Source organism: Dermochelys coriacea, chromosome 11 (genome assembly GCF_009764565.3).
Source record: "Dermochelys coriacea isolate rDerCor1 chromosome 11, rDerCor1.pri.v4, whole genome shotgun sequence".
Lineage (NCBI taxonomy): Eukaryota > Metazoa > Chordata > Testudines > Dermochelyidae > Dermochelys > Dermochelys coriacea.
Window position 1 is genome coordinate 46114996 of NC_050078.2, and position 14688 is coordinate 46129683.

At 40.5% G+C, this 14688-nt stretch overlaps 1 protein-coding gene across 7 annotated transcripts in view; it reads right to left on the reverse strand.

Moving 5' to 3' along the window:
* Positions 1-14688, reverse strand: part of CCDC141 (coiled-coil domain containing 141) — a 174065-nt gene that overhangs the window by 133003 nt on the left and 26374 nt on the right. For all 7 annotated transcript variants that reach the window (XM_038422084.2, XM_043505412.1, XM_043505409.1 and 4 more), the window contains 2 exons: positions 6704-6895; positions 3641-3749 (listed from right to left, as the gene is read on the reverse strand). In XM_038422084.2, the coding sequence (XP_038278012.1) occupies positions 3641-3749; positions 6704-6895 (301 nt within the window). The remainder of the gene's footprint in view (positions 1-3640; positions 3750-6703; positions 6896-14688) is intronic.

Here is a 14688-nt window from a genome sequence, read left to right on the forward strand (position 1 = left end):
TAGAATAAGAATGAGAGGGAATGTGCGTGTGTGTGTGTGTGTGTGTGTGTGTGTGTGTGTGTGTATACACCCCCCCATATTAATGCAATAAAAGATGGAGACTTCCAGAAAGTGCATTTTGCAAAAAAAATACTCTTCCAAGGAACGTGAGGGAGGCCTCATAATTAGATTAGACAAAGCGCTAGCAAACATATCATGAGGAACAATGAGTTATTAATTCCATAGGTGACATTCTCTGTACTGACTGATATGAAAGCTGACCTGCAAACTCAACAGTGGCACTGTTTTCTTGAGGTTTAGTTCCTTTTATTTCATTTGGACTAAGAGGTTTCTGCAGACCACTGCAAAGCAGAACAGTAACTGCCTACCTTGCTTTCTCTGTGGACCAGAAGCCTCTAGACGTTCTGGTCTTCTGTACAAAACCCAAGTAAAGGGCTTTGTATGCAATAATTATACAGATGTTTGGGAAGGACAGAATCCTTCCTGTGATTGGAAGCACCTCTACTACCTAGCTCCAACTGCTATTCTAGTCCATATGGACTATAAGTAGCTGGAGTTGCTGCCCATCGATGCCCTCCACCAACACACATGGCTGGTTGGATCAACATACTTCACTGACCCACTAGCAGCATTTCTGCTATGGTCCAGTAGCACAAGAACCCTTAGCAGATGTTTCAATGAGGAGAGGACTAGGGCTTTAGGTTTTTTTGGAATAAAGGTATTTCCAGGAGGGATTTGAAGGAGACAGTGATGTGGTGACTGAGGAAGGGAGTCTTAAGCATGCAATAAGGTGTGTAGATGAGAATTGGAAAAGTACCTGCAGGGGGGTAGTTATGTATAAAGCTTTTGAAAAACAGAAAGTGAGAGTTCAGAGCATGAATGGAGACAAGAGCAGAGACGGACAGAAGTCGGACTATGCAGGGCCTCGTAGTCAAGGACAGGAAGCTTGAATTTGATGTAGTGCATATGGGGAAGCCCGCACAGGGGTTTGGAATGTGTCTGAACAAAGTGACAGGCTAAGTATTATGGAAATGATTTTGTTGTCACTAATATGGGTGTATTTGAGGGGGATTCGGTGAGAGTCCAGTTCCTCAGAGTAGAGGTGGTGAGAGAAATACTCAGGCATTTCCAAGGCCAATCATAGTTAGATATGAAGAAGCTCCACTCTTTGAGCCCAAAGAACCTTCAGTATAAGCACTAGAACTGTCTGGAAACAAATTCCCATTCCATGGAAAAATCAAAAAATTAAAAAAAAAAAATCAGAATTCTCCATTGAATGTAAATTCCAAAATTTTATTTTGAAAACAGGTGAAATGACACTTTATTTTGACCTTTTCAAAATCTTTCTGAGGCTCCCTGAGCTGTCTGGAGCCCCAGGAGTCCACTAGAAGGATTGTCCCGGTGTCTGGGTGTCTGGAAATTCTGGCAGGCCACCTGAGAGGCCTCCAAGGATCTGGGAGCCTGTAAATTTGGGCTGCCAAGCCATCAGGAAACCTGCCTTGTTTCTATCTGTATTTCACTGAAATCATCACATACCTGTGGAGTGTTTTGATTTAGGCCAATCAGCATTTTCCAACAGAAAGATGTTCCATCAGAAAATTTCCAATCAGCTCTAATAAGCATCTGAACAAGTCTGAAACAATCCATCTAGCAGAGGACAGTAGTACACAAAATGTTTATTACAAGACAACATCCTGCACAAGCTGTCCTAGGTCTGCTACTGCTTTTGGATGAAGTGAAGTGACCAACCCTTTGTTTCTTAGGAGGTTTCTCCATAAATGTTAGAATAAAAACTTGGAATTTAACAGGAATAATTCCAAAGCAAAGTCACTCATTTCCCCACCCCTAATCAGGTGCACTCCCAGCACACAGCTAAGTTTACTTTTTAAACTTAAGACACTTGTCACCATAGCCTGGTAGCTCCAACACTTCGTAAAGAAGGTCATTCTTTCCAGCAACTTTACTGCTGAGTAAGTAGGCTGTGCCTTTCTCATAGAGACAAATATAAACATGATTTTCATTAATTATATGACCATTCATTCTCCAATTTCTTAGCACTTTGGAAAGATATAAACAAAGAAGAAAAGGAGCATTTGCTACCTCTTCTATCCCTCTAGGTAAGAGTTATCCTTCTCAAGCCTACCTTCCCTCTGGCAAACAATTTAATTTGATTGTTTCATTTATGAACCCTCTTGTCAGCAATGACAATCAATCACTGCCAGGTATTCCAAGCTAAAATTGCTGTGTGATGAGCACTTCAGTCCAATAAAGATTGAATTGGGACCACCAAGCCCATATTAAAGTTACCTGAGCTCTATTCACTACAGTCTCTTGAGTAGAATTACATCTGATTCAGAGTGCCAGCATTTGAAGCAGCTAGATTTCTTATCCGATGCAAAAATGTTCAAGTTGCTACTCTACTACTGAACAATCAACTACAGTTTATATTTTCTGCCAGTTGTTAGGTTTCCTATAACAGGTTTCCATTAACATTTAGTTAAAATTACATGGCTGGAGTGTATGGATTTGTGAAAAAAACAGATTTATGTGGGATTACAGTCTTTTAAAATAGATTGCAATTGTACTTAGTTGTGCAAAGAGATTGATTCTGAGATGGCGGGAAGGCACCTGCCCCCTACTTTTAAAAGATTAGTGTGTTGGAATGGCAGAAAATGCTTCATACAAAGACCTTGATTTTAAGATTAATGATCCATCTGCTGCATTTCTTGTAAAAATTTGTCTAGTATCGAGAAGAAAAAATAGATGTGCAAATGAGAGGTACATGAGGCACTGTGGGAGGTGAAGTGGGGTGGAAGACTTTATTTCTTGGCTACCATCTGACTGCCTGTAACTTCAATTTAGGCTGTTAATGGAACCTCCCTGCACACGGGGACAAGACAATTCAGCAGGGAAGTTATACAGAGGGCAGCTCTACAAAGCCAGAAGCACACATCAGGGAAGCCAGTACAGACAACTGGAGTCCGAGGTTGTCTCGAGGCCAGCAGTAGCTCATTTCCCAGCCCACTCCACTCCTCTTACCTCATACACTTGCAAAAAGCTCAACTGTTATGTAGGAGGCTGCATATATCACACTGTGTTTCACCATGTGCACACCCAAAAGGCTGTGGGATTGCTATGAGAGATTGGCACCAATGCATCATCCCCTGCCCCAAGCTTCTAGAATAGCTCAACCCTGGGGCACAGGATTATAGCAGGCTGGCTTGTAGCCACTGAGAATGCTCCCACCTCCACTTTCACCCCACAGGAAAAGGCAGCTGGATGAAGTAGTAGTGTGGGGAAGCCAGGAGGGAGAAGAGTTAGAGGAGCCAGGAGAAATAACGGAAACAATAGGGAGGCAGCAGAGGGGAGGAGAGAGAGAGCCGGAACAGTTGTTTAGGGAACCATTATTAACTAATAGTGCTTGTCAGATCAGTATTTAGCAGGTATAACGTTGCCGAGCACTGAACAATACTCATTCTCTGAGCTCTCTTTGCAGTTAAAGAACCTGCCATAGCAAACATGATTTCATAAAAGAAGAATTTATTTGGGAAAACCAAAAATATCCTTCAAAGCCTAGAAATTCAACCGACTAACCATGTGACTGTGAGCTATTGGCCAAAGAAAGGAACCCGTTCCTTACCTTTTGTGTGATGCTCATGCTGATGAAGGAGCTTTTTCAAAGACTCAGTGTTCTCAAACTCCTGGGCATTCTGAAGAAAATCCTCCACTTGGTCAATTTTAATAGCAAACTGCATTAGGAATACAAAGAGAGAAAAAGCATGATACAACAATCTTTAGAGCCCAGTATGTCACGGAACATCTAACCTATGCTTCTGGGAACAAATTCTCAGACTAGCAAAGAAGGGTATCAAATATTTCTGGTGACTATCAATTATAACTTCTCAGTATAAATTTTTGGGAGCAGCTGTTTGTCCTCTGTTTTCATGAGGTTCTGATTTGAATCGATCCCTTGTCTTGTTGGATGTTTTCTGATGGGATTGTGATTACAGTTTGTCTTTTTATGAGGCTTTGCTTCTCTCCTATGTTTTCTCGGCCTCCAAGTCCATTGATAAAGTGCTCTTAAAGGCCCCCATGAATTTTAAAGATTTTTTTTAAAATCCTCCTAATCAGATATTGAATGAAGCTTTCCCTGTCACAATTAATTTTTATCCAAGGCTCCCCTCCAGATCTTCTCTGGCATATTAAAATCCAAATTCTAGCCATCTTTGGGGAAAACTTTGGAGGCAGAAACAATCTTCAATCTGATTTTTGAAGATAAAAATTGGTAGTCAATTTAAACCCACTAATGTTATTGTAAAACATTAATAAGCATATTACAGTGAGGTCATAGCACCATGATCGTGAAGGTTGAGACTAGCTTACTGCTTAACAGCTGGTTTTTCTAAGTGCTCTAAAATCCAAATACTTTCTCAGATTGTCCTGAAAATTGCTGGGTCTCCTGGGGCTGCAGGGTAGAGTTAATGGTCCAAATCTGAGGTTATTTGATCTAGGGGTTCTGAAGAAGGAGCCACCTATTATGATGTCAACTTTCTACAGTTCTTATAACTTTTTGTACACAGTTGGGACACAAACTATGGCTCTGAACTTCTATAAACTGGAATCACCTGCTTAGGACTGATCTCAGTTACAGGAAGCCATATTTAAAAAGTTATTTAGAGTAAAAGTTGGAATGACAATGTGGCTCAAGCCAAGCTGAGAAGCCATAGAAACTGATGATGTTTGCTTTAAGTCTGTATTTTTGGGGTTTTGTATAGGTGCCTTTGATGTTCTGGAAGGGTACGAGGCACTGCTGGTTAACCTTAACTGTGCATTAGCAAAGATTTGTGACAGTGAATTAATATTACAGCTTACATCAAGTTATTCTTTTGGCTAATTGTATCCTCTATTTCTGGTGTCATACTGCTCCTTCAGTGGGATAAATGTTTAGTTGTAATTATTAGAGCCATTACTATACCCTGACTTCAAACACCCCTGAACTTTGGATCAGCATCCAAACCCAGACCAGAAACTGAATTCTGCAGATGACTTCTATCCTTATAAGTGTGACCAGCACTCCAGACCTGAGCACATCAAACATTGGGTTGTTCAAAATCTAGACTTGAATTTTGCAGCTTTGTGCCATCTCTAGTAACTGCATTGCTAAATTAAGGAAGATCAAATCATTAAAGTTTGACTTGGACTTCAGTGTCATCAAGGATATGATGAAATTAGAAAAGAAGATGAAAATTAAACTCCCTGCTTTGCTTGCCTATTCTCACATTCTAGCATTTTACTCATGATCTTTATGCTACACAACAAATCCATTATGCTTCAACATTTAGGATCTGAATTTGATTTTCATTAAAGAATATCCTTCAGATAATGTTTGTGCTTTATCATAATAAAGCAAAGATTTCACAGAATTGCGTGTTGTCAAGAAAAACATTTCAAAAATAAAATTCTAGTATTGTCATTTAAGTCTATACGACAATTGACATTTGTTTCTAACTTAGGCATGACTAAACATAATGGGCCAGACCATTGGCCCTGCTCCAGTTGCTTTATATTGTTCCCATGGCACAGAGCAGCCTAAAAGGCAGCTCAACCACTCCGTTAAGGATTTCCCCTGTATTGGGGAACACTATAGAGGTGGTAAGTTACCATAGTGGCTCCTATACCAATCTCTTTCTGGCTCATTGATGGTAGGACTTGACCTGGGCATCTCTGCATCTGGCTGATCCCTGGCTGCTGGAAAAGCTTGTGGATACGACTGGGAATTGGCAGAGTTTGCCTCAGCCCTGCTGCTGTTCTAATTTTTACCAGGCATCGGGACCATACAGAATCAGCCTCAGGATCTGGGGTCCAAGAAGGCGGATTAAAACAACCCTTGGTCTCCCACTCTTGGTCTTGTGCCACATGTAAACTTTTTGAAACAAAGGCTTGAGAGCCCCTTGTAATTGTGCACTCAACTTTTGGAGCAAATCCAGTCCACTCCTCTGCAAATGCAAAGGCAAGGGATAGTTGAATTCAGTGGGCTGTGCAGGGAGTGTGTATACCCCTGGGTTCAGAGTCCCACGCTGCATGAGCTGCCTGTACAGAAGTGAGTAGAGGTGGGAGGTAAGGGGCATGGGCAGGCTGGGAGAGGGATAAGACTGGGAGAATTGTTGCTAATCTCCTATCTTCCTGGACGCTGGTTTTGTGCTGCTGTGCATGATTTTTGCATGCTTGTGCATGTGGTTCTTATATTTGTCTGCATTCAGATGGCTAGACAGTCAACTGTCTTATTTGCAAGCACAACTATGATAACTACACACACATTTTAATACACAGCCTTGAGTCCTGGGTTTAAGAATTTGGCCCTCAAAGAGTCAAATATTTTGAATCTTAGACAATGACAAAGATCTATCGGGTCACGTCCATGCCCAGTGCAGTATATAGGTACAGACTCATTTTTAATGATTTTTCATTATTACAACTTCTTTTTTAAGTAAAACATTAGTAAGAGATATCACATTTTTACAGATATTCCTTCTAAATGTTCTGCTCATTTTCATCCTAGAATACCCAAAAACAGGAATGCAGCTGAGGACTTTTAAAAAAAAAATTAATTGGCCCTTTGCATCAGTAGAAATAGAATGTAACAAACTCTTGGAGGAATTGGGATTTGTTTCAAATTAAGCAGCATTTCATTTTAAATACAAACCTCCAAAGCATTTTCAAAAAATACTGCAGTAAGTTTCAGAAGTGCTCTTCGCTTTTCTAGCATAATGATGAGGGCATCCCAGGCATCCCTCAGAGTCTGTGCCATGGCATCATACACGTGGCTTTGCTCTTTGTTTTCCTCTGCGCTCTTGTCTGCTTCACGTAACAGGTCCCATACTTGATCTTCCAAAGACTGTATGCAGGGGTGGGGGAAAGAGATATAAACACGTTTGTTTTTTCTAAGCAGAATTCCAAATAGCACAATGATATTACTTTGGGATACATTTTCAATATGATATCTTTTCAGTTATCCACAACTCTCCTATTATTGGCATATTTTCAACACAAAGTATTAATAATAATGGAAGTGTGGCTATTCCTAGATAAATGCATCCGATGAAGTGAGCTGTAGCTCACAAAAGCTTATGCTCTAATAAATCTGTTAGTCTCTAAGGTGCCACAAGTACTCCTTTTCTTTTTGCGAATACAGACTAACACGGCTGCTACTCTGAAACCTATTCCTAGATAGTGTATCAAAAACTTACCCTTTGAATTCGTTCTGTACTTTGACACTCTCTCATAAAATTTTGGTGAAAAACAGTTCTAAGGGGATCCATCATTCCACATTTAAAATTTAAATTCAAATATACTCAGCTACTTCAATGTAAATCTCTACTGAAACTAGTACATGCTCATGTAATTTGGATATTCATTTGTTAGAACATTATACAGCTAATCAATGCATCCTCCTGCAATGTTGGAGGCAAGTAAAACAAACAAACAAACCCAAATTAAAGCCCTAAAGATATAGTATACAACTCAAATGTAATTACTTCACAACACACCTAGAATCCAGGGGCTAATTAGATTAAACTATATATGTATTGTCTAAGAAAGGCCATAGATTGCATGCAGTATTTCCAGCTCTGCCTGCCACAGTGTTCAAGATGAAACACAAAATTACAATGTTCGGGTTATCACAAGAACGAGTCTAAAGTATTTCATGCCCTTTACCACAAGAAAGGATAACTATTGTGCCATTTCTTGTTCATGTTAAAATCTTCAGAGTGTCTAGAGAGTTGATTGTTTGTACTATACATGTTTTTCATCTTGGGTCTTTATCATGAGAATAGATTAATAAAGTGCCAATTTTTGCTGTTATTACAGGTATTATCACAAGAATGTATAATGAGAAGAGGAATCTAGATAAGGTAAACTAAAATCTATAACAACTCATTCTCATGACACAGACTAATAAGAACAGAAGATAGGAAACCTTAACATTCTCATGACAGAGATCAAACTGAGAATTGGAAATAATAGAAAACTAATTAATTATTGCTAAGCGCAGGATCATAATCTCAAAAACCTCCCTAGATGCTACCCACATACTCTCTGTGAATGTGATAGTCGGAATCTGAATCAGGTGTTAATCCCTCCTGACTGAAACAAAGCTTTGGGAAACACTTTAATACACAATGGAACCATTATTCCTGACTCACAAATTTTTAAACAAAAACAAACATTTTAATCTATCTCAGCACAAGACAAACTAAAGAAAAGATCAGTAATTTTTACTCAGTATTCAAAATAGGAACTATGTATAATCTGATATTGAAAAAATAAAATTATTAGACACAGGAATAGATCCAACAAACCCATTATTTGAAACAAATATTGCGCAATAGATAGACAAAGTGTGGTAATTAGCTTTATGTTCTCAGCAGTATCTGTGCTAGCCTTATAGTGACAAATCCATCTCAAAGGACACACAACAAGTCAATCTTTTAAACAACTATTTACATTCCCCATTTTATCCCCTGAATGATAGCACAGTACTGGGAACTGCATTCTAATCTTGACTCTGAAAATGACTCCTTCTGTGCCACTGCACAAATCCCCATCTTTTTCTCCTTAGTTTCCCCATCTAATGATAATAAAAGATGAAACCCTGAAGCTCATACTACTCTTTATTTAAGCAGAAGCCCCACTGACTTCAATAGAGTTTTGCCTGAGTAAGAACAAAGATACTGATTCTGATGTCAATTACACCAATTTTACACATGTAATGCTGTTGATATCAAAGGAGTGGTTCCTTGAATGACACAGATATGAGATCAGAATCAGGCCTGGAGTAAAAACTGAGTAAGGCCTTGAGGATTTAACTTCATCATAATAATACTTCCTTTCTCTTCATTTCATTAATGCTTACTTACCTACCTCACTGGGGTGCTGTGGGGACTAATTAGTTAACATTTGTGAAGTTCTATATTCAGTAAGTGTTAAGTACCATTATTGTTAGTCGTAAAAAGAGAAGTATTGGCTCATGATAACTTTTACACCGCAGAGATTTTAAGGCTGTATGATTAAAAGAAATTTAGAAACCAGCTTCATCAAACTAATGTTAACGGTTAGGCTTAACGAGCCATTACCAAGCTCATGCAAATTTTAAAAGAAAATTCATCTTGCAAGACAATCTTCAGTATGTGTTTTTTTAAAACTGCTTTCTGCGTTTTCCTTTTATGGGCTTGCATCATTATTTCCTACATTATCTTTTTATAGTGGCATAGCTATATAAATAATGTTGGCTATGTATTCAATTTGCCTAGGCATATGCACAATCTGTACAAAGTCAAGGAGACACTCTAATGCCTACGTGTTCTATTCAGTCTAAAATATAAGCTATCTTCTGAGTGTTAACTCCAGAATGCCACAGATGCTGGACAAGTGCCAGGCTAATAAGTCTCGGAGAGAAGTTAGCTTGGTTCTTCAAGTCAAAAGGAAGAAGAGTAACTCCATGCCAGAAACTTGTGGAACTGAGAGGCCAGAGTAGGAGAGAAGATAACATATGTGAATGGTGGGAGTTGCAACTCCATATCCTTTCTTCACTGCTGAGGCTACTCAATGCTCAAGCTTGTGGTGTGACATCTTTAATTATCTGGGAACAAAGTGATTACTTTCTGCCCTCCCACTGGAGTTTGGGTGCTGTGGAGAGCATCCTCCGATCAGGTCTGCTGCTATGCAGGGAACCATCCCATCTGTTCCTACTGGTGAGGTTTTGAGAGTTCTCATGACCGAGGTCTGGAGAGAAACATCCTGCTCTCATCCTCCACCCCATGACACCAGCACTTGGAAGGGCAGAGTCAGAGAAGAGATTTATATCAGGGTACATGTAGGGTGGGTGGGTTGAACATTTCTGTCAAAACATTTTGATGGAAAATTGGGTTTTTGACAAAATGAAATTTTTATGAGAAGTGTCAGTTTTGACTTTTTGTTGAAAAACTGAACACCCAAAATCAAAAATATTTTGATTTGAAAATGCTGCCATGGTGCCTCCTGAGACTTGTTTTCATTATTACAACTTCTTTTTTAAGTAAAACATTAGTAAGAGATATTAGTAAGTGCTGAGACTTGTAGCTTAGGAACCTCTTGAATTCTCTCTCCTCTATTGATAAGCCCCTTCGTTTTCAGTTTAAACTGATTTTTACTGAAAAAAATCCCGTGTTTACAAAAAGTATTATTCCTTCCCCCCCGGCCTCTCCCCCCACCCCGATATTCACCCTACTTTTCTTCAGAGAGTCAAAATTTTCTGCAGGAAAAATAACTATTTTCTGACCAACTATAGTACATGGCCCTCCTGCATCTCCATGGTGACAGCTGCAAAGTGTCATTGGGAGTCATGACCACTTTAAAATTCCCTCACTGTCAAGTATAGAAATGTGTCAGGCAATGCATTGAACAGGCCTGTAAGGCCAGAAGAGGTAGTTTGAGAGACCAGTTACCCCATTCAAGGTGTCCAGAATAATCAAAATGGACACTGGGTGAGAGGAAGATGGTCTCTGGGAACAGTTAGTGTTTGGGAGGGGGGAGATATAGGAAAAAGCCAGGCTATTGTTCTTAAAGAAACTTTGGAGAGTGGGAGGGGCAAGGCTCCTCTCTCTCCCAGCTGGCCCCAACAGGTGTTTGTTTTTTAGGCTCACCTGGGAAGAGGACTGGATGTGTGAATCAAAAAGGAGGCTCCAAGACCAATGAGGGAGAGCTCACTAAGAGGAGAACTCTGCCAGGACACACACAAAGGGCTGTGGAAACCCTGAACTAATGGGGCAGGCCTGCAGGCTGCGGAGGCCAGGCCTTGAACCAAGCAATCCCAGAAAGGAGGGCTGTGGAAACCCTAAACCTAGGGGTGAACAAAAAGGGGGCTCTTTTGGGAGCTGGACTATGCTGAATAAATTGGATCCCAAGAAAAGCGGAATCTTGATTTCAAGACACGTGGCTGTGAACAGATTATTTCCAGCAAGCTGCAGGGACACTAAGGACGGCATGGCAGTGCGCACCATGCAGCAAGAGGGCACGCTTAAAGACAGAACTCCTCTAAAAGGCCACATTTGACAGCTGGGCTGGAAATTGTTATGACTTTACCATGCTTCCAAGTGGTGGTGAGGGAGTCCCTTGGAATAAGTAGATAGCAGGCTCTATGGCTGCACAATCCTGTCCCACATGTAATTAAGTCAGCCCCTACAAGGCACCTCATGCAGCCATCCATGGTACCGCTGGCTGGTCCCACCTTCCTCTCTGGCTTTAAAGCCCCTGAACGGAGACTCCATAACTCTCTTATGACAACAACACCCTTCTGGGCTTGTTTCACTGGCACAATAGCATCCTGAAGGTCCAAACCAATAGTGTCCAACAAATTAAGAATAATGAACACAAAATCTTCTGCTCCACCTGGGCTCCTCTTCAAACTCGGGCTCCAAAATCTAAAGTTATCCTCTGCAAAGGATTCATCCCTACTTGGGCCCTGTGGCGTCCCTTTCCCACTCTTAGAGAGCGGTGCCTTTCAGGGCTTTCTCCTCTGGAGGCCTCCCCAAGCTGTTAATCCTGAGGGTTTTTTCTCCCTTTTGGCTGCCTGCCCTGCCTCTTCAGGGCTAGCCACAGGAGACACCACTCCCCCTCCCCCAGCAGTTTTCTTCAACCAGATTAGCCTGCCTCCTCATCTCCAGGGGATTCTGCAAACCTTTCCCAGGGAACTCCCTCCGTGCTTTCTCTTCTTCCTGTCTCTTTATCTGACTCTGGTGTCCTCTATCCAACCCCACTGGGAAGCACTTAACTGATCACTGATCCAAGTCCCCCTTACAGTCCATGTTCAGTTCTACATAGAGCACTGCAGTGGATCACAGGGAAATTTCCACTGGTCATAACTATATATACACACAAGAGGAGTGCTGCTCTTATCCAGCCCCTCACATACCAGCCAAGTTACCAGTGTGGGTCCTTGGTTAGGTTAATTTCAGGCATCCCTGGCATTCCTAGTAAAAGATTAAGCATACTGAAGGCAAGCTTGCATTATTAATGTAGTCACTTTGCCAGTGTTATATAATGCTGGTAAGATCAGTGGTTAAATTCATTTTGTATTTCTTTCTTTCTAATGATGCTAATTATTCTAATACATTTGTTTCTTAGCTTTTGCATGCTGAATACTAATGGACATTTTTTTAATTGAAACCATTTGCCAATAGGTAAATGGGCACACTTGACTATTATATGCTTGTCTCTTTAGATAGACTAGTTTATGCATTCAATAATATATTTTAGTCTGCCAATTTGTTTCTAATGACAGCTGTTCCAGTTATCATTCATTACATTTCACAGACAGAGTAAAGATAGAATCTGGCATTTATGTTCCTTCAAAAACAGACGTTATTGATTCTCAAAAACTATCTTGAAACCACAGCTGGCCTGTTCTCACAGTGATTTTACAAGGCCATCCCAGTAAAAGTATAATATAAATTTTGGAGCCTTTTGTTACCATGAATACACATGCCAGGACAATTCTTTCCTATTTCATATTAGCACAAATGAAAGAGAAAGTTGCAAGTACTTACACTTGTCATGCTGCTGTTCTGTGTAGTGCTAAATTTCACCTAAATAATAGACACTTAGTCCCAGATCTCCAAAAGTATTTAAGTTCCTAATTTCCTAATGGGGCCAAAATACCTGTGAGGATTTGGGCCTAAACTAACTATACAGGGTAACGTAACATTAAATGCCCAGAGACTGATGTGCCTATTGCTACACAGTTTAAATACTGCATTCCTCTTGCAGCTAACTCAACAAATTCAAAGCAACAACAGACTACGGTTTAACACTCAAGCTATTTTATTCTGGGGGGGGATGGTACTAGGAAGGGTCACGAGCCAAGAAATAAGACATGAATAAGAAAACAATGAAACTGGGAAATAGTTTATGGTTTTTACTCATCCTTTCCAGGGCTCAGTTATTGCTAAGTGACGGAATGTGAGGAGGACACAGGAGGGGAAAACCAGCCAAAAGAGACATTTCATTTAAAGCTTGGATTGGTGTCCATCCCTCCCTTCTGATCATTTCAAACCCAGCCACCAGAAAATAACTGATGCATCCTACAAATAGATTACTCAGGTACAGTAATTGGATTGTCCATGTGCAGCACCTCCAATAATTTAAACAATAATTAAGTCAAAGTCTCTCTGCTAATATCATCATGCACTTGCCCTTGTAAAATGTTTAAAAACATATAATCTGAGAGTGCTACAGAATTTGATTCTAGTTAATTGTGCGTTCCCCCTCCCACAAAGATTCCTGCTTCTTTAAGCAGTAACAGAGCCATGTACAGGAGAGCACCTTAAGCAGTGGGTAAATCAATCACAGGACTGTAATATTTAGAGTTTGATACCAGGATGAGATGGGGTGGCATAAAGGGCTGGAGTGGCATAAAGGGTCCCTGAGAGCCTCATATCCAACCAAGGGAACATTCCCCCAGTGCAGGAATGAAGACAAAAAACCTTAAGGCTGCTTCCTGAGGATGCCCTTGCAAGCCCTGGCCTATGGGGCATGCTGAGGGTGAGAGGGGGGTAACAAGGTCAGGGCCATCGCATGAAGCACTGTGGAGATTCTGGGCAGCTCTGTAGCTCGTAGAGCAGCCCTGGGACACTTGATGTAACAGGGCTGTCCAAGTTACTCAGGAGGAGGGTGTCTCTCCAGCCCACAGCTTGGCCAGGGATCAGGAAGGTTCAAAAATGGCTTAAATCTACCATTGCCCTCCTCCCTCTTGGCTGAGAGTTCTGGGCTGCATCTTAAAGATGCACCGCAGACTTTCACCCCCAAATTTTTTTTACTAAGCCAAAGATTGTATGAAAGGTTGTGTGATTCCTTGCTACTTCTGTAAACTAGATTTCATATTGCAAAATAGTTTCTCCCCCATTTCTAAGCAGGCATAATGTAATGGGTCCTGTAGTCTCCAAAGGATACATCTCTCTATTAAAGATGCCATTAAGCTCGTTGAGATTTTTACATAAGGTTTTTTCTGGCATAAAACTATTCCTGATTTCAGCAAAATTACATATAAAATAGTCATATTTTTGTAGCAAACAGTGGCTTTAGTGACATGTTTTATTCTCCTTTCTCCTGCATTTAAAGAATGCACATACACAGACCTGTACATTTGTGCAAAATTTTGGAGGAGACAAGGTTACAGTGTCACAGTTCAGGAAACTATTAAAAAATTAAAGAAAAATGTGTATAGTACGTACCAAACTACCTGTGCAGAACAAGATCTCTGAAAGTTCCCTCATGACTGCATGTTGTACCTCATGACCTCTTGGATAGTTAACAATTACTCCTTTACCCAATTCATGCTGATTGTCCTGTAGTTTCAGGCTTCTTCCAGCTTTGTTTTTTTTATCCATATCTTACAGCTTGGGTGGGAACAGGGCTTGCTGCTTCCTATTTCTCTTCGTCTCATTGAATTACACTAAACAGGTGTTCTGGAGACCTCCAACTGCAAGATTATCTGTCTGAACCTTTGTTTCCCTGAAGTTTTGTCACAGATCTCCTCTTTTTACCAATCTCCTATAAACTCCATCTGCTGTCAGGTCTCAGAAGGCCTGGTCTTGCAAACAGTGGATTCAATTGGAGATTTTTGCATCAATTTCAGTTTGCAAAAGTGTTCAT